The sequence below is a fragment of the Triturus cristatus genome, chromosome 8 (genome assembly GCF_964204655.1).
Source record: "Triturus cristatus chromosome 8, aTriCri1.1, whole genome shotgun sequence".
Classification (NCBI taxonomy): domain Eukaryota; kingdom Metazoa; phylum Chordata; class Amphibia; order Caudata; family Salamandridae; genus Triturus; species Triturus cristatus.
The window spans coordinates 740,566,173-740,590,329 of record NC_140591.1 but is presented as its reverse complement, the minus strand read 5'-3'; the positions used below and the strand labels follow the sequence as shown (position 1 = coordinate 740,590,329).

Genomic DNA, 24,157 nt, shown 5'->3' with positions numbered 1-24,157 from the left:
GAAGCTCTGCCTCCGGCCCGGAAGCTCCGCCTCCGGGCCGGAATTTCCAGCCCGAGTGAGGACGTAAAGTTAGTAGTCTTAAATCCATTCTGTGAATAGCAAAAGTAGTAAGTTTATTCTGTGAATCGCAAAAGTAGTAAGTTCATTCTGTGAATACCAGAAGAAGTAAGTGCATTCTGTGAATACCAAAATGGTACTAAGTTTAGGATTTTGTCTTAAGTTTGTTCTGTGAATCGGGCCCATTGTTTTTTTGCTCACCATGCCATTCCAGTTTGGACCCAGCCATATGCAAACCAGTCTTGACCCTGTGCCCAATGGGAACAGTCCAGCCTGAACTGCCGGGCCAGTTCCTCCCTGGACTGGAAACAAGCATCCTAGGACCGGTTTCGGGGTTTCACCCCTCTTCAGCCAGGATAGCTTGATTCCAGTGGCATGGAGAGCACGGGACTCACGTCTGAGCATACCCGTCCCACTCAGGGTGACAAATGCAAAAAGAACTATTGATCAGACTGTGACCAGCAAGTCCATGTGGCAGATGATGTCAGTCAATGAGGTGATGCTGTCGCACATGGAGGCCAGGTGCCATGCCAGGTGACCTGGGAGATGTGGATGGTACGCTGCCTCTCACGGTCTTTTCCATGGATGACCCACCTTCCTCCGGGGACCCTCAGATGCAGGCCTTGACGATGGTTGGGACGCTCCCTCCCTGTGGCTGGTGGTGGTCTTCGCCTGGTGGCACAGGGAGGGTTGCCCATGTTGTTGGCGATCCGACGGAGTGAATGGCTTATGTCCCTTTGCACCGCCAGGAGCTCAGCCAGTCTTGCCTCCATCCGTCCTTGGTGTTCTTGTTGACTGGTGTGTTGCTCGGCCTGCTGGTTCTTAATCTCTGTGAGGGTCACCAGTACCTGGCTGAACTCCATGGTGTCACGCCGGTATGCGTCCATGATGTTGTCTATGTGTGACATACCAGTCCCTTCAGCTGGCTGGTCAGGTACTCGCCTCCGCCTGCCTCCACTCCAACCACCCCTGCCCACATGAGCCTGGGCTGCCGTTGTGGGCACATCGGGTCTACGGGACCCCTGAGGGATGGCAGTGGCAGTGTTGTCTGCCTCCTCCTAGGTGCCCGGCGCACCTTGTTTCTCCTGGTCAGACTGGCTCAGGTGTTCACTGCGGGCAGGGCTCCTCGGTGTCTCCTGGGATGTGGCAGGAATGGGGGTGGTGGTTGGCGCAGATGTTCCTGAACCAGGTGCTGCAGGGGATTGGACACCAGAGGGTCCAGGTCGGTCGGGGTCCTCCGCGGAGTGTTGAGAGACGTCGCTGCCGGTGGGATCAGGTTCCTCCCGAGCCTGGGACTGTGATTGTTCACCCCCATTGTTGGGGGGAGAGTCATCACGTTGCCCTGTGTGTGAGAGACAGACAATGTTAATGCTGTTTCATGCAACATCCATGTTTCATACACATTCAAGTTGGCACTGTTCCTCCAGGTAGTTGTATGTGCCTAGCATTCGCCTCAATGTTCACTTGTGGATGGGTATGTTGCGGGGGACAGATTGATATGTTCTCCTGAGTCTTTGACATGTAGATTTTTGGCTTGGATGCTTCTGCGGCTATGTATTGGTGTTGTTGTGTTACATGTCCATTGTGACAGTGGGTAAATCCATTGCCTGTCCCAGGGGTGTCTGCTTGTGTAAGGGGTGTGTGTGACAGGGCCTGCTGGTGGGTGTAGTGTGATTTGGCAGTGGGGCTCCCAGGTGATGTAGCTGTCCCCCCATGGAGCATGCTGCCATGACAGTGAGTGTGGGTTCCTGTCCTAGATATCTGACCTTGTTGTCTTGGTGTTTGTGTTTGCATTGGTCACAGGAGGGCCTTGTGCTGCCTACACCCGGGCCAAGTGTAAGCTATCTTGTCAGTACTTTCCCAATCCCTGTGCATTGCGCATGGTGCATGGGTATGTACCTGGGCCATATGGGATGAGGGCAATTGTGTCTGATTTGGAGTTCAACAATGCGTTTTGTGACACCCACCCTCCCAGCATACGGGACATCCATTCTTGGGTTGGTGCTTCGTGTAGCATGGGACATAGCATGGCCTTGCTTTCTCAATGGGGCATACACATGTTATTGGCATTAGAGTTGTTTTTAAATGTGGTTGTGGCCGGTGAGGGCTTGGGGGCAGTTGCGTGCATTTTGTGTAGTTGGGGTGTGGATGCCATTACCCCCATGTTACGTAAGTTGTTTGTGTACTCACCAGGCTCTGGAAGTCCTTGAAGTCCATGTACTCCCACCGGTGGAAGCAGGGCCATCACCTTCTCCTCCCAGGGATGGAAATGTACTGGTCTGCGGGGCCCACCCCCTCCAGTGATGTTGCTCTGGGCGTAGTCATCATTCATTTTTCGCTTGACAGCCCTCTGCATATCGGACCACCTGGCTTGGCATTCAGTCCTGGTCCTTCTGATGGGTGCAACAGCATTCACCCTATCAACAATCCTCTGCCACAGACGTGATTTTTCGGCTGTGCTGGTCTGTCTGACCAATGTTCCAAACAGCTGTGGCTCGACTCTGATGACTTCATTGACAAGGATCTCCAGCTCCTCCCTTGTGAACTTTGGATTCTTGTCTGTGGGCATGGTGTGGGGTGAGGGTGTGGATGGTTGTGGGTGTGTGGGTGTGAATGTGAAGTTGTGGGTCTGAATGTGAAGAGGGGGTATGTGTGAAGGAGGTTGTGTGAAGGAGGTTGTGTGAAGGTGTATATGTTAAGGTGGATGGGTGCAGCTGTTGGTGTGTGCTCTCTAGCTGCAGTGAGTCTGTTGCAAAGGCTCATGGTTTGTGTGTGTGGGCCTTTTTATTGGTCCATTTGTGGGTGGGCCTCAGTTTGAATTTTTGGTGGGTGTGTTATAAGGGGTGGTTGTGAGTTTGCCCCTCTGTTTGCCTGTTTGGATGTGGCCAGGTCAGTCATTTCCATGTCTTGTGCACTGTAGACGTGTTTTGTGGTGTTGTGCGAGTCGAATAGACCCTCCTTGTGCTGTTTTACATTGCCTATGTATGGTGCGTACATATGCGATGTTGTTGTGAGGTGCGTACATACGCAATGTTTAGGTACGCACCGTACATACGCGATGATGTTGTTGTGAGGTGCGTACATACGTGATGATGTTGTCTGGGGTGTGTACATACGCGATGTTGGGGTACGCACCGTACATACGCGATGATGCTGTTGTGAGGTGCGTACATACGTGAGGATGTTGTTGTGGGGTGTGTACATATGAGATGTTGGGGTACGCACCGTACATATGCGATGATGTTGTTGTGAGGTGCGTACATATGTGAGGATGTTGCTGTGGGGTGCGTACATATGCGATGTTGGGGTATGCACCGTACATACGCGATGATGTTGTTGTGAGGTGCGTACATACGTGATGATGTTGTTGTGGGGTGCGTACATGCGCGATGTTGGGGTACGCACCGTACACATGCGATGATGTTGTTGTGAGGTGCGTACATACGTGAGGATGTTGTTGTGGGGTGCGTACATACGCGATGTTGGGGTACACACCGTACATATGCTATGATGTTGTTGTGAGGTGCGTACATGCATGAGGATGTTGTTGTGGGGTGCGTACATACGCGATGTTGGGGTACACACCGTACATACGCTATGATGTTGTTGTGAGGTGCGTACATACGTGAGGATCTTGTTGTGGGGTGCGTACATACGCGATGTTGGGGTACACATCATACATACATGATGATGTTGTTGTGAGGTGCGTTCATACGCGATGTTGGGGTACGCACTGTACATACGCGATGATGTTGTGATGTTGGGGTACGCACCGTACATACGCGATGATGTTGTTGTAAGGTGCGTACATACGCAATGTTGGGGTACGCACCGTACATACACGATGATGTTGTTGTGAGGTGCGTAGATACGCGATGTTGGTGTACGCACCATACATACGCGATGATGTTGTTGTAAGGTGCGTACATATGCATGGGGGGCCTGTACAACTCGTACCCCTGCACAAGTCGCACCCCGGGAATTACTTTTCCCGGGATACGAGTCGTACAAAGTTTGCTTTGTAGCGGGTAAAGTCATTCCCCAAGTACGGGACGTTTTCCATACGAATCCTAAATCGGAAAGCCGGTCCGGATCGTACTTGTACGGTCGGACTGTATTTTTAGGCTTCGTACAGAAAAGTGTAAGGGTCCGTCTCGTAAAAAATGTTCCCGATCGAATTTGTACGGATCGGGCCGATACATATGTATTTTTCCCGTAGGAATCATACTTCACGGGTGGGACAGGACTTGTACGATTCGTACGGGGAAAATTATGGATGCGAGTCGTACGGGAAAAAAAAATACAGGATCGGAATCGGCCCCTAAATGTCAAAGTGCCCTAGTCATTTGTTGTGGGGCCACATAAAGTGGTGGATGTGCAGCTAACAATGCATCCACAATTTAATTCCCTGAATTACTCTTTGAATCTGATTTCTTTGCAGCTTCCTCATCATCTTTTACCTGTGTCTTATTCTTTTTTGACTTCTCAGGCATGTCAGTAGTAATGGCTGGATGCAGTCTACACCTGCCCCGGGTGATGTTATCATATTGAGGCGCTTAATATGCAGATGTACCATCCGTGAATTGTCACATCTCCCCTCACAATATTCTTAAAGCCTTTAAAACATTTCATGATTTCAGATTATTCAACAATTTGCATACAACGTAATTCAACTTTGCAAATGTTTAGATTCTATTCTGTAAATGTCAGAATTCTTTTCTCCAATCCTGTAAAAGCTTTAATACTTGAAGACTTGCTAACAAATCTCAATGCTGCACATACACAATTGACCTATAACAGCGCAGCACACTGTGACATCATCAACCAATCACAGTGCAACTGTACACCAAGCAACCAATTGCAGAACGTCACAATATGATGTATGATCTCACTCCTTGTAGTGGCTAACCCTCTTTCGCAATTTATCTAATTCACACAATTTCTACAACTTTAAAAGAACATGAATAAGCAAATCTTGTCTGTTCCACTGAAGAAAACAAAAAGTAATCCAACAGTTGGAATTTCAAGGTTTCTACACGCTCTCACATTTTCACACACAAAAAGAAAGTCATTCACATAAATGAAATCTCGACCAGGGGGAAATCACCCTAATAAATGTAGCCTTGCCTGTAGTGCATCACAATTGTGTAGTCGATGGTACCTCACGACCCACACCATAAATAGCAGTAATATCCTGGTATCTTAGGTTATGTTGAGCCTGATAACCTCTTCAACTTCTTCACAATAAACATCAACAATTCATCCAACTACTACATATGACAGTATCAACAACAATTACAACTGCAGCGCATTATCGTATTAATACTCATACCTCCAGTACAACAACTGCCTTTCGAAACAGCACCTTGTCATTTTTCAGATTCTGGACTGTGGTCTATGTGCTGTGGGATTAAGGCATTATTCAAATCCAGGGTAATTATTTATAGCGCTTCTTCTCATAATGTTAACCGTCCGCTGCTTCTGGTCCAGAATGATGGTTGAGCATTACAATGCAGGAGTCCGCACATTCAGCTTTGATTTCTTATATTCATAAAGATGGGAAAGGTCTAACTGTTTATGTGAATTTCAGACCAGTCGCACTATGAAACACTGACTTGAAAATGATATGTAGGTTTCCAAAAAACAAAAAAAACGTAGAAAACGTTATTCATAAAATGATCCGCAACTAAAAAAGTGGATTTGTCAAAGGGGTATAACACTGCGTCAATATACAAATTTCGGCTAACTTGATTGAGGTATTCGGATTAGAGGCACTCCAATGGTGATAGTGTGCTTGGATGGGGATAAAGCATTTGATAGGGTGAATTCGTTTTTTCTAATGAAAATGAATATTATTATTTGGCTTCATGCCATAGATATTATCTAGTAGCTTGCAGAAAGGTTTCTCTTGCAGTAGGGCGCACAGCAGGGTTTGAGCTCGTCCCCCCTTTGTTGTTTGATCTTCCATTTAAACCAAAATGTGCTTCTAAGTGAAGAAATGCAAATATAACTGGTGCAAAATATAAGAGTAAAGAGACCTCATTCAATGAATGATTGTATGCAGATGCTTCTGATTATTCTTATGCTGATATGTTATTCGGTCTGTTTTTGAACCTCATAGAAACATGCTGTAAATTGGCTGGTTTTGAAATGAAACTTAATATTGAAGGTTTCGTTTTCTACTAAGGTCTTGCTTAAAGAGCCATGTGGACCATTGGACATTATATTGATGTAGGTTTTCATTGAGTAAGTGGGATTTGAGATCATGGCTATTTTAATACCACTGGCCTGAAGTAACTTTAAAGAAATGTTAATTGGAAACTGTCAAAGATATTCATCTAAGTCTTATCAGTTAGGAAGAAAAAATAATATTTTAAAAATGTGTGCGTTGTTAAGGATGTGGTACATATTTTTGTGTCTACCTTACCAGATTGTCAAGAAATATTTTAATCAACTTACAGATGTTTTCATGAACCCCTGTAGGACTCCCGGAAGAAACTCAAGTTATAATGATATATTTTTAAAGCCCATCCTAAAATCGGGGGATTCAATTTCCCAGATGTAGATATCTGGCAAGGTATTTACTTTTGCAACTTGTCTGGATTGTCCTATGTGAGACGACACTTTGCAATGTCATGTATAGACTGGCCCTTGCTAATTATGTTTGCGATCATTTTTGTCCAGTAGTGAGTCAACTTCCAACATGTGGTTTATCTGATTCTTTTTCCATTCTTGGTCCTGCAAGGGTATGTTTCATGTAGAGCCAAATTTGGTTTCTAGTATAAAATATATTTGAATCCACGCTTGACTGATTGCTTTATACAAATACCTTTCTGTGTGCAAATGCTACGTGCTATTGTGGAAAGGCAAGAAGAGTTGATTGGACAAAACGTTCACCTCTTTACACTTTAACCTGTACTATGTAAAGAATATGTAACAGTGTGTTGGATATATATGTGCATCCATGTCTACTTACTTAGCAATACCCTACACTTGTTTTAAAAAGATTTCGTACAATACATACCTTGCATTACATACATTCTCTTTGTTTTCTAGATCCTTGACCAAATAAGTAGCAACGCTAAGGAATCCTAATATATATGAAGAGATACCATGACATTCATGATAAATGAATGGTGAGTAATATAGTAGACCAAACATAATTCAGACTTACAAATAAATGCCAAAAGGCCAAGCTAAGCAAGAGATATGTGTGGTTTTCACTACAGAATTCAAAATGAAACAGCGAGTATGTTGAATGTTTGCAGTTGAGCACGAAACAGATTCTACTGCTATAGTCTAGATTCCTGAAAGCTTAATACCACCAACAATAAATCTGAGACTTAAAGGTGCAGTGCATAAACAAGCAATGTACATCTACATTCCTTACTCCACCCAACCATACAAAATACACAGCCTTGCAATGTACTTATATCCCTAAGGGTGCCTTTTTTTTCTTTGCAGAGTTTTATATAGCGCAAACTTGACCCGAAGGTATCGGCACCAGATGTGTTACATGAGGATACATTAATTTTTGTTAGGCACGGGGAGATTAAGTGATTTGCCCAGAACCACAGGATGTTCAGCATCGTTGCCGAGACTCGAACCCGGTTCCTCAGATTCGAGGTCAACCGCCCCAGCTGTTAGGCAAACTCCTGTACTCATCACCTTGGTCTTGATATAATAACCTGCATCAATTTGAATGTGGGGACTTCTATTTGTGCAGTTTCTAGAATTTGATTGTGAAATAAGAGTTCATGTTCACAACCAAGGAATGAAGCTTTAAAGGTAATGAACAAATAACTTGCACATAATTGTTTGATTGGCAGTTGTCTAGCAGAGCCAGACAGGTGCTTAGGATAGGCCCTGCTCCAGCAGCTATCCAGTAGGTGCTGCTGAATACTCTGCAAGCCAGCACTACCAAAGCAGCTTTATCATAATGCCACGTCACCCCACTAAAGTAGATTTTTTGTCAAAATAAGACGTGGTTACATGCAGCTCAACTATTTAGGGTAACATACAAACCACTGTGTTATCCCTGTCTACAGAACATTTGGTTACTTTGTCTGGATCAGGGCTTTGAGATTGACCAGGTCAAGGACTCCAGAGAGGTTGAGTAGGCCCAAAAGCCATTGTTCCTTCATGTCAGTGTCCAGGAAGGCATTGTCAACCACCTTCTGGCATTCTTTGTCCTGTAGCCTTGTCTAAAGCCAGATTCATGGCTCTGGAGGAGATTGTTTTTACTAAACATGTTTTAGAGGAGAATGAAGACTGCCTTCAATTACTATTCTGATGAATGAAAGATGAGAGATGTGCCAGTAACTGGTAAGATCCTCTAGGACCAAAATGGTATTTCTTCAACGGGGAAGAGTTTGCATATCTTGATGTCACCTGAGAAAATTCCTAAGTTGAGAGAACCATGGAGGTGCTTCATGATAGAGGAGGGTAAAATGTGGTCTTCATATGTGGCAGCCTTGAAGGAATTGGAGATGTCATTAAGATTGGTTTATGAGATGTAAGGCTATTGTTTTGATTATAGTTCATGGGGGGATAGTTGGGAGGGTGGATGTCTGTAAAGTGTTGATATAGTGGGCTCTGTTCTTCATTTCCATGGTGAAGAACTGATAGATTACATCGCACCTGTTGATGGAGTGTGAGACTAGAAGATCAAGCATTGGATTAATTAATTGTACAACCTCATTGAAGAGTGCTTTGTTGTTAATGGAGGCTTTTGCTGTTGCTCTTGTGGCATTGGCTGAGGTGATGAGGAACCTGAGTGCTGATCGGGTATTTTTGAGTAGAATAATAATATATCCAGTTGTGGGCCACCTATATTTCAATTCTTGTCGACATAAGATGTGCTTCTTTTGAGCCCTCTGGAGTATCAAAGTGGTGTTGAGCAATCATGTTTTCAATTATGTATAGCTGTCCCAATGCATTTTCAGCACAGTATTGTTTATGTTACATCATTAACAATTTGAAAAGTAGCTATGTGGTTGGTCCAGGGTGGACTGAAGACCGATTGATAATTATGCAGAAGGCTGTTAGGGATTCAGCTGCAATTCCAGCTACCACTTTTTGTTTTGTTATCATTCGATTAATAGTAGATGCTTGATGGTTAATTATCTCCCTGGGTCATTAGGCCTTTTTTTCACCATTAACTGACAGTAGGAGGATGATTCCCTTTTAGTATCTTCATGTGAATGTAGAGTTTAAGGGAATCCTTGTCAATGTTGAAAAGTGATGTGAGTGGTTCTCTAAGAGAGGGTTTAAGATACTTGAGAGCAGGCTATCATGGTGCAGAGGATTTGATGACTACAGAGTGGAAGGGGTTGCAAAATGGGAGAAAATTAAAAATTTGAAAGACCATCTTCCTGTCTGTTTTGCCCCACCCAAAAATGTAGATAACATTACCTACTCAACACCACTTGTCAAAATCTGGGTCTGTCAACAGAATCCTTCTTCACATGCATTCTGAGGTTTCCTTAATCCTTTAAAAAGAATCATTGCAATGTTCATTTATTTTATAAAGAAGAAACACTGAGTTGATATCACAGAAGAGTGTGAGTCTATGGAATTTGTTCAACCAATCACTTTTAAGCAGTGTGAAAGTTCACAATAGGCTGGTGACACAAGAAAGAGGGCCAAACAATATGAATGGCAGTATAAGGTAGGAATGATAGAGGTAGAATGTATCACAACCTTCCTAATAAAAGAGAGTGATGTCCTATATGAACCCCATGGTGAAAATAGCAGCAGAAGACTTTGATGAACATCACAGATAGCTCATAGAAACACAAATGCCTTATTGGGGTTTAGTCAAAACTCAATATATTGTGTGTATTCAAACATAGGGCAGTGAGTAATCAGCCAACACTGATGTCCACTTACACCTTAACATGAATGGGCTCTGATGATACAGCTCTGATGCAAAAGAAAGGTTTCAGCTGAGCAGCGGTGGAAATACAATGAGATTACTGACAACATTAACATGGTGCTTTGAGAAGCTCCAAGAAGTAGCATGATGAAAATCATGTTGGCCTGAGCTAAGGACCTTTTAGATGTCAAATACTGGGTCTTCATCATATATCCTATCCTATATTCATAAATGCAGTAGACTGTAAAGCACATGCTGATGTAAAATAAAACATGTTCATAACTCAAGTCAATTAGATAGTCCAGGGTGTGGCACAACATCACAGGGAGGCACTATTTCACTTGCTGTGGGACATGCTCCAAAATAGTTTAGTTTAGTTCATAGATGAGGTGCTCTAGGTGAAATCCGGCTGTTTGTTGACGGGGAGCATTTTGGCTAAAGCAGGTAAAGCAACTAAACTTAGAACTTTAATGAGTTTAGATGTCATGTGCTTATAAATCCCCAGGTCTTTGGTTGAACATACCATTAGTGTCACAACTCAAGGGCATTGGGTAATACAATTGTGTTATTCATTGCTTCCCCAAGAATTGCAAAAGGTTTCCAGACGACTGGCTCCAGCATCACTGCAAGAGGACCCCACTGCTTCTGCCTCTCATTAGAGGAAAATATCTCCTTTTTCTTTAAAGTTCTACTTTACTGTTAAGAAGAAACCTTTAGCAAAATACCTCAAATCTGACTGCAATGAGTGATACCCTAAACAATCCCTGCCACACTTTTTAGGATACATTTAGCTAATTGATTCCTACATTCATCAAGCATCTCTTTCATCATTTTGAGATCTTCCTATGGCTGCATTAAGTAGGCCAAATAAAAAATTCAAAAATGTGCCTCTCACAAGCTAGTAGTTCAATTGTGCTGCCTTTTTTTCTTGGAATACGCAGCTGCCAGCTCTGCATCTCTAGACACATGGAGTAGCAGTACCATTCTCTTATCAAAAGTAAATAGAAAGCAAATACACAAGTATTAGAAAAGTAACTTTGAGAAATTGCGTTGTTCGTAACCGGGGTGTGAGTTCTGGTCAAGCAACAGACGCAATACATTGTAGAGTGAACCACAAAAAGTCACTAAATTAACCTGTGCGTAACCCTGGGTAGCTTACCACAAAAAGTAGTTTGTCTTAATTTAGAGCAGGCATCTACCCTAAGTCGATCATGAGCTACCAGTAGCTCACTGCCTGCCTCTCAGTAGATCACATAATTAATTGCATTTAAGCTTGCTTGAAATTATAAAGCTGCCTTTCGCTAGGGCAGCACTTCGAAACTATGGGCCTCATTTACAAGAAAGAGCTGCAGCGCACCACTGCAAGCCTTTTGGCTGCACCACACTGCAGCACTTTCAAAGCACAGGGATGCATCACATCTACAAGGATATGACAGATCCCTTTGCTCTCTCCTGCGCTGGCACACAATATGCTACCATGCGCCGACACAGGCACCCTTGCACCATGCTGCAAGGATGCCTGCATCACAGGGATGATTGTTTATGTGTAGAAAGGTGTCCCTTCCTACACATAAACAATTTGAAATGGCGTTTTACAACTGCATTAGCACACATAGAACTTGCAAAACATAACTTTTGTAATGATTGTTTATTTGCTGAAAGGGAAACCTTCCTGCACATAAACGATCACCAGAGATGATTTCCTCATTCTATGGGTGCTGCAGAATGCAGCATGCATAGAAAGAGGAAAAAAAGAGGAGAAATGAATCCCATGGGGAGGCGTAGCATTCAGACGCATTTCTAGGTTTACGATTCTCGTAAATCTGGAAATATGTCAGATTCCATGGGTGTTGCGTGGCAACACCCACTGCAACACCCATGGAATGCCCCTTTCATGCAAAGGGCTGCATGTAAAGGGGCCGTATTTACAAGGACTGCAAAAGCCACGCAGAATGACTTTTTTATTCTTGTAAATATGGGGCAGCAAAATGCAGCAACGATGCACCACAAAAAGTGATGCACCAGCCGTGCAATGGCTTGTAAATAAGCCCCATTGTGCTCACCTTCCTTGGCTCTTTCTCTTTCATTTCTTTCTAGTCCTATTTCCATTTTGGTTGCTTTATCTTCTTTCTCATTCTATCTCTTTCTTCCTATGTCTTTCATTAGTTCTTTCTTTCTACCTCGCCTTTCTATTTTGTCTTACCTTTCTCTCTTTCTCTTTCTTGCTGTTTTTTCTCTATTTTTTCTTTTCTTCTCCTTTCTTCCTCTAAATTTTTCATTTCTTTCTTTGTTCTTTCTTTCTGTTTCTTTCTACTATCTTATTTCTTTTCCCCTTTCCCTTTTTCTTGCTCGTTTTCCACTTCTGTACATTCTTATTTTTCTTTTCTTTCTCGCCTTTCATTCACTCGGTTTCATATTTTTCTATTTTTCACTTCTTTTCTGCTGCTTTCTTTTTCCTTCTTTAGTCATGTTTCTATTTCTTTCTACCCTAACCTTTAATTCCCTTTTTCTTTCATTTGCAATGTTAGTTTTTCTTCCTTCCTGTCTCCTCCTGCTTTCTTTTTCTTTCTTCCATTTTTCTATTTTTCAGTTTTTAATTATTTTTAACTGTCTTTATTTCTTTCTTCATTCATTTATATTTGATTATTTTTTATCTGTTCTTTTCTGTTTTCTTTCATAATCCATGTAATTTTCCTCCCTTTCTCTTTCTTCCTTCTTCATTGTTTATTTTCTTTCGTTTCACTCCTTCCTTTCTTTAGGTATGACTAGCTTTTATTTATTGCAAAAAGAACAATTGATTTAGGGAATGCTGGTAAATGTCAAGCATTCATGCCCAGTACAGAGATCTGGGCCTAAAGCCATTTTTTATTTGCTCAACATCCCATTTCAGTTTGGACCCAGCCAACTGCAATGAATTTTTGACCATGATCCCCATAGGAACAGTCTAGCCTGAACTGCCAGACCAGGTCCTCCCTGGGTCAGAAACAAGCATTCTTGGACCGGTTTCTGGGTATTCCCCCTCACCAGCCAGGCTAGCTTGTGTCGAGTGGCATGCTGAGCACAGGACCCAAGTCTGGGCATACTAGTCCCACTGGGAGCAGGGTCAAGACTGATTTGCATATGACTGGGTCCAAACTGGGGTTGCATGGAAGGCGAAAAACAATGCTTTGGGATGCGGCCTGACTAATTGCCAGTGGATGTGTTTAATTCAAGCATTTCTTCCATCACCTTGTTGTTTTTTCCTCCCTTAGGGCACAGGGAATGCCCAGAAGTGGGTCCCGGGCTCGCTGTGCTACTCGATTCAAGGTTGCCTGGCTGGTGAGGGTTGATACTCCGAAACTGGTCCCTGGAGACTTGTTTCTGGTCCGCGGAGGACCTTGTCTGGCAGATGGAGCTGAACTGTTCCCATGGGGAGTGGGGTCATCACTGATTTGCATATAGCTGGGTCTAAACTGAGGTGTCATGGTGGACAAAAAAATGATGGCCTGAGATGCGGCCCGAGCGATTGTCAGTGTCTTAGATTAGTTCAAGCATTCCACCCATCACCTTGTTGTTATAGCTTTTATATATTGACACCACAGGTTACCCTTTTTAGTATGGCTACTATGACAGTGCTGTATGCTCACTGGTGCACAAATGGGGCTACTTGAGTTACGCTGCTGAAGTTGTGTACCCTTTCAGAATCATGATGTTAGGCAGCAGCTCAGGAAAGTTTTCTCTGATCAGAAGTAGATCTTGCTATAGGTAAGGTTGAAGACCCTTGGCTTAGAGTCAAGTATTTATGAAGCATACAAATAGAACTAAAATGAAAACACAACACAAGAAAAATCGCAAACCAATTTAGAAAAATAAATTTCAATAAATTATGTGTCAATAAATTGACAAAGATCTAATTAGTAGAACCAGACTTATGCATGTTGAGAGATTTTAGTGAAAAAAGCACAAAGCGCCAACTAAGGATATGTGGTTGCGCTGGACCGGGTCAAAGTCACAAGTTCAGGCTGACCGTAATTAAGCACAGGTCAGCTATATTTACCAGGTTAGGCTCAAAAGCTTGATTTCAGCTTGCTGAGATACACCAAGGGTCCAAGACCTGAGGGGCACTAGTTGGGGGTTAGTAATTACCTTCAGCTGGGTTTGTGGGCAGATGCAGGATATTGAGAGCATTTTGAGTCACTGAGGCTCTGATCAGGAGGCCAGCATGCTAGCCTTTGGAGTCGCTCTGGTGTCCTGGGATCAAGGGTGATGTTGCAGGGCAAGTTCTCCTTCTCCATGCAAGAGGACAGCAGACAGCAGATCAGCACAGCAGGGCAGCAGTTCCTTCAGAGCAGCAGTCCAGCTGAGTGGCAGTCATTTCAGAAGCGCACCAGTGCTTCTTCCTGGCAGAGTATCCACAGTCCAGAAGGGTGCTGAAGAATGTGTCAGAAGGTCTTATTTTTGTACCCTGGTGCCCTTCTTCTGTAAGGTGGGGGAAGCTTCTGGAAAGGCTCTTTGAAGTGCATGGAATTTTCTGACTCCCCTGCCCTGGCTCTAAGTGATAATGCCGGGCCGTTAGGTCCTTTGTATGAAGGCGGAGCAAAGGCTATTCAGTTTCAAGTGGGGCTCTGCTCAGCTCCGCCTACTCTTCCTGCCAGCAGATGGCCATTGAGATACACTTAATCCCTCAATTGTGTGACTGTCTGGGAGGAATTCACAAAGTCTAGCAGTCAACTACACCCAGTCATGTGATCCAAGACAGGCGGCAGATCACGGGGGGAGCCAACACTGGATCCACCAAGCTGCACAGCCACAAAGGTTATGAATCCAATTAATTAAATCTATTTTAATACTCATCATTTTAATCAATGTTTGTCTTTTCTATTCATCTTTTTTTCCAACTCGTTGTTCAATTCGTTATGTTCATATCCATTACTTTGCATCGCTTTCACAAAAATTCAGAAGCACAGGTAGCATTCCACATGTCATGATTTGTGATATTGTAGCGCAATGGGACGAAGCGCGGAACGAGTGTACACGCCGATAAAGTTTGAATGGTTGACATGGATAAAAAATGAAAAAAACGTGATGATATGGTGTGCATCTCACCTCTCAGCTAATTTTCCAAGAAAGGTGGCAGGCACATAAGGGCTATGGCAGGTAATACGAACTTTCTAAAAGTGGCATTTTCAAAATTGTAATGAAAAATCGCAATTTACCATTGAAGAAATGTTATCATTACAATTTCATAGATACCAAACATGATATAACCACCTGCTCCCTATGAGAAATTGGGGTATTGGTTTACTGAGTTGTGAGTCTTGGTCAAACAGCAACCACAATACTTGTCAGGGTAAGGCACAAGCAAACCCAAAATTAACCTGTGCTCAACACCTAGCAGCTTGGCACAGAGCAGTCAGGTTTTACTGAGAGGTAATGTGTAAAATATTTGTGCAACACTTCCAACTGTAGAAAAGTGAAATCACCACAAAACGGAAAATATAACTGAATTTAATAAATAAAACAGGACCAAAATGACAAAAATCTAATCATTAGAATTGTAGTTATGAATTTTTTAACAATTAAAGTGTAAGACAGCCCCTAAAAGCACAAAGTGCCTATTGTGGTTATCTGGTTGTGCTGGACTGGGTCAAAGTCAGACATTCAGGCCTACTGCGATGGGGAACAGGTCACTTACAGTCCCTACATTAATCCCACTGAAGTTAACCTTCTCAAAGTCCTTGCCAAGAGTCTCTTTTGTGTTGGAGGAGGCAATGAGGAGCAGGCAGGGATAGCTCACAGGAGTTTGCCAGAGTTGCATTAAGAGCAGGCCAGGCATTGCGGGTGGGCATTGCTGGAGGTTCACTTCGGCTGTCCCCGTGAGTGGACGATGCTGCAGTGTGAAGAGTCAGGTTGGTGGCTGATTCTGAGTGTGAGCAGCGAAGTCTTGGTGCTGCTGGGCCCATTTGTGAATACCTCAAAAGCTTGCTTTTAAGCTCACTGAGCAACACCTAGGGTCAAGAATCTGAGAGGTACCACTTGGGGGTCAGGAACTCACAGCTGCGTGGATCCAGGGGCTGTTTCAGAATGTTGGAGAGCCTTTTATGTCCCTGAGGCTCAGAACAGGAGGCCAACAGACTAGCTCATGGGGTCAATCCAGTGTCCTGGGTTCAAGATGAAGTTGCAGGTCCAGTTTTCTTACCTCAGGCAAGAGAGCAGCATGCTGCAGGTCAGCACAGCAGGGCAGCAGTTATTCAAAATCAGCAGTACAGCACAGTGCCAGTCCTTTCAGCAGCACAGCAGTCCTTCTTTCTGGCAGAGTATCCACAGGTCCAGAAGTGTACTGAAGAGTGAATCTGAAGGTTACATTTTTATACCCTGGTGCCCTCCTTCTGGAAGGTGGGAGCAGATTCTGGAAAGGTTCTTTGAAGTGCATGGAATTCCCTGACTCCCCTACCCCAGCTCCAAGCTGGCTGCAGTGACAATGCAGGGTTGTTAGGCCCTTTGTGTAAAGACCGAGCACTGGCTATTCAGTTAGAAGTGGGGTTGTGCTCAGCTCCGCCACCTCCTTATTGCCAGTAATGGCCCATCGTGACACATCTAATCCCTCTGTTGTGTAACTGCCTGAGGTAATTCACAAAGTCTAACTTTCGGCTATACCTAGTCATGTGATCCAAGACAGGCTACAGGTACAAAAGGGCTAAGTGCAGGAAAATGTCAACTTTCTAAAAGTACCATTTTCATATTTGTAATGAAAAATCCGACTTTATCATCAAAGAGGGTTTATCATTGCAATTTCATAGATGTCAAACGTGACCTAGCTACCTGCTCCCTATCAGGAATTACAGCTTTTTAAATGTAAAAAGGAATCTTCAATGTTATACTTATGAGGGTTACGGCTCATAGTGGTGAAAAGCGGATTTTGGCATTTTTCACAACCAGGACATATAAAATTTAACAGTACCTGTTCAACCTTTTTATTACACAGTACCCTGCCTTATGGGCTACCTAGGGACTATCTTAGGGGTGATTTATATGCAATAAAAAGGGAGTTTAAGGCTTGGTAAAGGGGTTTAAGTGCCAAGTCAACATGGCAGTTTAAAATTGCATTCAGGCTGCAGTAGCAGACCTAGGACATGTTAGGTGCTACTTGAGTGGGTGACAGATTACGTGCTGAAGGCCCGCTGGTCTCATTTAATTAACAGACTCTGGCTGTATGGTACACCACTCTACAAGGGACTTGTAAGGAAATTAAATATGCCATTTGGGGCTAAGCCAATCTAGCATGTTTTAAGGAGAAATCACAAGCACTTTATTACTGGATAGCAGTGGTAAAGTGCACAGAGTCCTAATGCCAACAAAAACTAATTCAGCAAAAAAGTGGAAAGAGAAAAATGCAACGTGTTTGGGGGTGGCCCTAAAGAAAGGGCCAGTCCAACGGTAACCTTCAGAAGCTTACCTAAAAGGATATGAAAGTTTTGTTAAGCTCTCCTATCAGTGGCATTCTCTATGATGCCACCGCAAGGGCCTTCTTGATATACCTCCAGTAAAGACAAAGAACCTTGTTTGGATTTGGATAGTTGAAGAACACCTGTCAAAAATAGGCGGATATCCCGCTCACTCTAATAATTGTGCATTGATGTCAATAGCACACTAAATATGACATTCAGAACATAGAGCACTTATTGCGGATATCCCTTTTGAGCAAACTTTAAATAAATGTCCCTCAGTCAGGGGCTCCCAGTTAATGATTCTCATCAAGGCATGTTGGAACATCTGAGTGTGATGGCTTAGTGCACTAATGCATCCACTATATGTTTTGTTATGTTATGTTATTTGATTTTGTATAGCTCATAATCACCGACAGGTCTCTTAGCGCTTTAGAGAGAGTGGCCGAGGCCATTGGTGGTAACATAGCAGCGTCGCAGGGAGGGAGATTAAACGGTGTCCAAAGCCTCCCTGAACAGGACCGTTTTGAGCTGTTTCCAGAAGGGGAGGAGTGTAGATTCCTTGTGAAGGTAGTCAGGCAGCTGGTTCCAGAGTTGTGGGAGTAGGACAGAGAACGCTCTGTCCCCTTTAGTTTCGGTATTGCACCGTGAGGGTGCCAGGTGGCAGGCCTCGGATGATCACAGAGTAAGGCCTGGAACATAGTTCTCGAGGCGATCTTTAATATAGGCTGGGGCTTGGCCACAAATTGCTTTATGGGCAATGCAGAGACCCTTAAATTTTTCTCTCTGCTTGATGGGGAGCCAGTGCAGCTTGCACAGCAAAGGGGTGGTGTGGGTACTTCTAGGGAGCCTAAAAATCAGCCTTGTTGCGTCATTCAGTACCACCTGCAGCTTATTGATGAGTTTCTGGGGGAGGCCGATGTGTAAGGCATTCCCGTAGTCTAGTCTGGAGACAATTGTGGCTGACACAATCATCTGTAGTGAGGCAGTTGAGAGAAGGGGGACAAGTTTACGCATCTGTCTCATGAGCCCTATACAAGTTCCAACCACTGCGGTGACTTGGTTGGCCATGGAAAGCTCGGAGTCGATCTTTATGCCCAGGCTTTTGATGACGGGTATTGGTGTGGGGGCGTCACCCAGCTCTTGGAGCCAGAAAAGATCGCTTCATTGATTGTTTTTCATGGGGATGACAAGGACTTCTGTTTTGTCAGGGTTAATTTTCAGTGAATTGGTTGTCATCCAGTTCACAGTGAATCTAAGGATGTTTTGTGCCAACTCCTGAGCATGGGGGGAGTTGTCGATCCAGAGGATGAGTTGAGTATCATCCGCATAACTTGAATACTCGGCAGTCCATGCGGGCTAGGTCCGCCACCAGAGGCTGTAGGTACATGTTGAAAAGGAGTGGGGACAGTGCAGAGCCTTGGGGGATGCCGCAGGTGAGGGTGCCCTTGTCCGATACCTGCTCCCCCAACTGAATCCTCTGGGACCGACCTGACGAGAATGATTCCATCCACTGGTGTGCCAACCCGCAGATGCCCAAGTCAGTGATTCGGGACAGCAGCTGTCTATGGCTGACCGTTTCGAACGCCGCTGATAGATCTAATAAAATCAGGGCGCTCGATTTTTTATTGTCAGCCATGATTCTGAGCTCATCAAGTACAGACAGCATCACCAGCTCAGTGCTGTGATGGGCTCTAAAGCCCGCTTGTCGAGCTTGGAGTAGCTGGTGTTCCTCCAAGAAGGACGAAAGTGTCTTAAGAACATGTTGTTCCCCAACTTTCGCTAAGAATGGCAGCTGGGAGATGGGCCTATAGTTCTTGAGATTAGCAGCGTCTGCTCCTGGTTTCTGTAACAGGGGGTTGACTCTGGCCTCCTTTAAGTTGGACGGTAAGTAGCCAGTCTCCAGGGAATTGTTCAGTAGCGCGAGGATCTGCCTTTGCATCCCGGGAAGGGCCATTCGAAAAATCCTCAGGGGTAAGGGTCTGCAGGAGAGACAGATTTGGTCTGATTCATCAATAATGTCAGGGAGGCTGAATCTAAATTAGGGAAGTTGTTTTTGAACAAATGGTTAAAGACTTGAGCCATATCAGGTCTTCCATCCTCCCCTTGTTGATAAAATGAGTACCAACGAGATGGGTAACAATCCTATTATTAGCACTAAGATTCCCCTCAGAGAGCATGCGCTTTACAAATTCACATAATATTAAAGGCAAACTCGCTGCAAGGTGGGGGTTCTAAAAAAAACGTTGCCTTCACTTATTGTCTTTTCTCTTTTAGGCTTCCCCACCTTGTCTTTGTGCTGTTGATGTTCACAAGTGAATCAACTGAAACACAAAACAGCAGGCCCAATATATTGCTGTTTATGGCAGATGATCTTGGCATTGGTGACGTGGGCTGCTATGGCAATGACACAATACGGTAAATTTTTTTATGAGTGACTAAATATAAACAAATAATTATTTACAAGTCATGTTTTAAAAGTGATGTCTGCCCTTTAGTGAATTACACATATGTACATTGAGGTGTATCCTCAACAGACCAGGAGAAGAGTCTCTAATAGAGATTTTTATTCATCTTTACAACAAACCTATTTATTCGATTTTACACATTATTACTAAATGTGAAAATATTGTATTTGTTATGTCTTACCACTATATGCGATTATATATTCTAAGCCTCAATCCCTTTGATATTCCTGTGTGTGATATATATATATATGAGCTATCTCCACATAAATATCTTTAGGGTTGAATGCCCTATTTAGGCACTACTTGTGAAACCAGAAACGTCTGTTATGCATGCAGCGGTGTGATCTGCAAGTCCTAAACTGAACTTAGCATGTTCTTAACTTCCGCATTCATTATTGCCACACAGTCACTCACACAAACCCAGTATTCGTTTTGTGGTACCTGCAAACATTTGTAATGTGTTTAGCAATGTTATCTATACTTTCAAACTGCTCTTCAGTGTGAGAATTTGGCCTGGTATATGCTGTCCACTAGTTATAGTGGGCACCTTGCACCAGTCCAAACAACCCCTTATTGATGATAGGTTAAAGACAACCTTTATTGAAAGCTATCCTAGTGGTAGCTATGGAGAGCAGCCTTCAGGCGAAGTCTTGAAGGAATGTAAAGCAGCTTGTTTTACCAGTCTATAATCTCTTGAGTGGCTAAATGAAAAGAGACCACAGCAGGAATATATATCAAATATCTGTATTTATTACTAAACACACCCCTCTAGTCTCTTTATGAGGCTATAGGCAAAAGCACAAAAGTTACACTTCAAAGATAACAGTAAAGTAGCACAAATATACGTTAGGCCCTAGAGGCGGACCGAACCATATACTAAAAAAGTGGTATAAGAACCACGACTTTACTAGACACAAGGCCTTGAGCCTGTTGAATCGCTGGGACCCCAAGGAATCACCCAAGGTAGTGACATATGGGACCCATGGGGGCCGTGTGCAATGTGAGAACAGAGCAGCGTGCTCCCGTTAGCTTCTATGCGGAAAGTCGCGGTTACATTTTTAGAGTTAAAGGACACTTAGAAATGGACTAGGACCAAACCCTCTTGGACTTAGACAGTTCTAGGGTCAACACCCATGGGAGTACTGGATTACTTGAGTTACCTCACACACGGAAGCCGGGTGCATAGGTGTCAAACGGTGTTGGGTTGCGTCGTCATTTTCAATGGAAGCTAGCGAAAAAGTGCTGCTGCCGGGAAGATGCGAAGTGTCCGCAGAGATCCAAGCCTGGATCAGAGATGTGAAGAATCTGAAAGCAGAGGGGATAGAGTCTGGGTCACTTGCCAGTTACCAGGGGCACGATAGACGAATGCCCACCGATGTCGGGTGTTTCAGGTGAAGTAGGTGAAGCTTGACTCTTCAGCCACGAGGACCAGGAGGTGTCGAGGATGATCAGGAGCTGGATTCAAGTTGTCCCACAAAGAATGTCGAGTGCTGCAGTGTCGGTGCCCAGATTGGACACAACAAACCTTGGCAACAGCAACCCACGCAGAAAGAAGAAAGATGCTTCGGTGTGGAACAGCAAGGTCCTGGGGACTCCCCAAGCAATGGAGAGTCAGGGCACGTCTGGTGCAACCAGGGAAGTCCAATTAAAGTACAATTACCCTTCTCAGGGACGCAAAAGTTGACGGACAAGGGATCGCGAAGGGACCTCAAGAGGAATCACAAAATTGAGGCACACGGGTCACTCGGAGTGGGCAGGCCAGCAATCTTCAGTGGATTCACTGCTGGGGTCTGGGATACGAGTAACCCAATGCACAGCCTCAAGGGACGTCAAGAAGCTATTGCACTAGCAAATGTGCACAGTGTCCAGGGGTTCCAGTTCCACAATACCCATGAGGGCTACTGGTCTCAGCTTTGCTGGGGACTCGGTTCGGCCTCTGGGAAGTCAGGAAGTCTACCTCTGGTGTTGCAAAGTCTTCGGCGTCCAGTGGGAGCTTCGGAGATGCAGACCAGACAGATGCGTGGTGTTGGACGCAGGTATAATGTGACGCAGGGCTTTACAACGTGACGCATCTCCCTAGATGCATCATGTTGTAAATTTGCCACGTTGTTTACGCCACTGCTGCATCACAAAACTGATGCAACTGCGGCGCAAAGGTGTCACAAGGGGTTTGTAAATCTGCCCCTAATTGTTTTGTGAAGCATCTAAAGGACTGTTTTTTCTAGATGGGTTAAAGATTTCCAGTGCTCTGAGCTTTGTATCCATGTGCAAGCTCGCAAAGTGTCTGCTTAAAATTATTTTATTCCTTTTTCTCAACATAAGCTTCAGACTGGGATTGTCTGTGGTTAGACTGAGACAGAGACAGGGTAAAGTTTTCCCGTTAATCTTTGTCTACCATGTTGGTTCCTCTGGACCACAGTCTTTTCAATCCATATTTCATTGGAGCCATTTGTTATCTGTTCTTGAGAGATATGTATCCAATGTTGGCTTCCAACACACTAGTAGGACAAGTGATCTTAACATCAATTATGACTTCCAGCATTTTCTTTTGTGACTGACTATTGTTGGTAAGTTCGTTTCCATGCCCCAAAGTTCAGATTCATTTGAGATTTGACTTCTAAAGCTTTGCCTGTACTATATGGTCGTTATAAGGCAAGAAGCGGTATTCGTTAGAATGAGGAAGGCTGAGCCCAGCATTCTGGGATGCTTCTGATTTTTCCGTTGCCATTGTGATATGTGTGTCCCACATAAGAGTGTTTGATGCAAACAAAAAACTCAGACCTGTGAAGTAGCTGATTTCTTCCAGGCTTTTGCTCCTAATTGTCAACACGTTTTTGTCTCACCATTGTTTTTGTTTTCTGGCTTTTATCTTCAGACTATGTTCCTGACAATTCTTATCCATTGCTGTTTATTGGGCCTGCAAGCCCTTTGGATTTGAGCGATCAGGGTGAAGTCATCTGCTTATAGAAGGGCAGGAAACTGGGACCTTCAATGGCTGGATTGCCCTACGGGGCTTCCAAGACATCTTTTTAGATGTAATTTGTATACAGTGGAAAACGTATAGGGGCACGTAGGCATCTCCTGGTTGACTCCTCAACACTGATTTTTGGGAAGACCTTTTTGTTTTAACCTTACTTGGGATGTTCAGACATCTGCGCTGCCAAGCCACACCTAAATAGTGCAGATTTGTTGTTGTTTTTTTTGCAAAAGAGCTCTGATTTCGCAGATTGTTTTTGCAAAACTCAAATTTGCTGTATACTCAGTGGTCCAAATGTAAAAGATGCAAAAAGGTTGGAAAGGGCACACATACTAAATATCTTCACAGGAGTTGTGTAGGAAGAAAGATTTTGCATTGAAGAAAGATTTTCCTCCAAAAAGTAAATGAAAAGAAGTGTGTTGCATTTCACTTAAAGAAACTGATCAATTTTAATTTTGAAGTCCATATTTTCCAGATGAAAAGATCACATGCTGGACACTGGCTTTAAAAGCTCTATGGGGTAAAATGGAAGCGAAAGGCTGGTGCTCTGTTGAGCTCAAAAGAAGGTGAACCAGTTTTCTACCACCCACTATTTATGGACGACCTGGATGTTGAGGAAAAATTCCTATAAGGTTGAGGGGGGACGAAAGGAATTTGAAGTTTGGGTGTGAAGTGGCTTAGGGCAAATAATGGCTGGTACATGCCTTCTCCTCCAACTATCCAATGTTTTTCAAACTTTACAATTGATAACATTCTAACTTCAGTGGAAGCCTCTGTGTGGCTCAGTATATACCACTGATAAAGGCTTCCATGCTTGCTATAGACCTTTGTCTACAGCGCAGGCCTTTAGCTCGGTTTGGGGCCTTTATCAATTGTTGTAACACTTAATTACTTCATTGACTGCAGTAGGTCTTTCATCCTGGGTAACTGTGTCATGGACTTTTCTTACGATTTTTGACCTACTGTTGTATTATGAACTGTGGTGTTTATGGTGGTGCTGTGCTGACCATATGTAAAGATGGACCTAACTTGCAAATAAGTCATACACTTCCTGATGTGTAGGAATACACATATTTCTAATGCATGAGCATTCCAGACACACTCTTCCATTGCCTCTTTACAATTTGCTTCACAACTATACCAAGCTCCTTACAGCTATGACATAGCCTTGAATTAGCTCCTGTGTATAGCTGCCTGAGTGATACTTTTTGGCTGGCTTTTTTCTCATCATTAATGTGTTGAACAGACATTTTTCCTTGTGCATCAAACAACTAAATGCATGAAATAGGAGAACTACCATTGGACGCCTTCAATTACTTGAGAAGTTATCCTTTATTAAACAAAGGAAAAGGGG

General features: G+C 43.7%; 1 protein-coding gene across 9 annotated transcripts in view; it reads left to right on the top strand.

Moving 5' to 3' along the window:
- LOC146804998 (arylsulfatase D-like) overlaps nucleotides 1–24,157 on the top strand; it is a 480,817-nt gene that overhangs the window by 148,711 nt on the left and 307,949 nt on the right. For all 9 annotated transcript variants that reach the window (XR_014967772.1, XM_085622134.1, XM_085622142.1 and 6 more), the window contains exons 2-3: nucleotides 7,114–7,193; nucleotides 19,636–19,776. Coding sequence is in view for 8 of the 9 variants with exons in the window: in XM_085622134.1 (XP_085478260.1) it covers nucleotides 7,171–7,193; nucleotides 19,636–19,776 (164 nt within the window). In the remaining variant the exon portion in view is untranslated. The remainder of the gene's footprint in view (nucleotides 1–7,113; nucleotides 7,194–19,635; nucleotides 19,777–24,157) is intronic.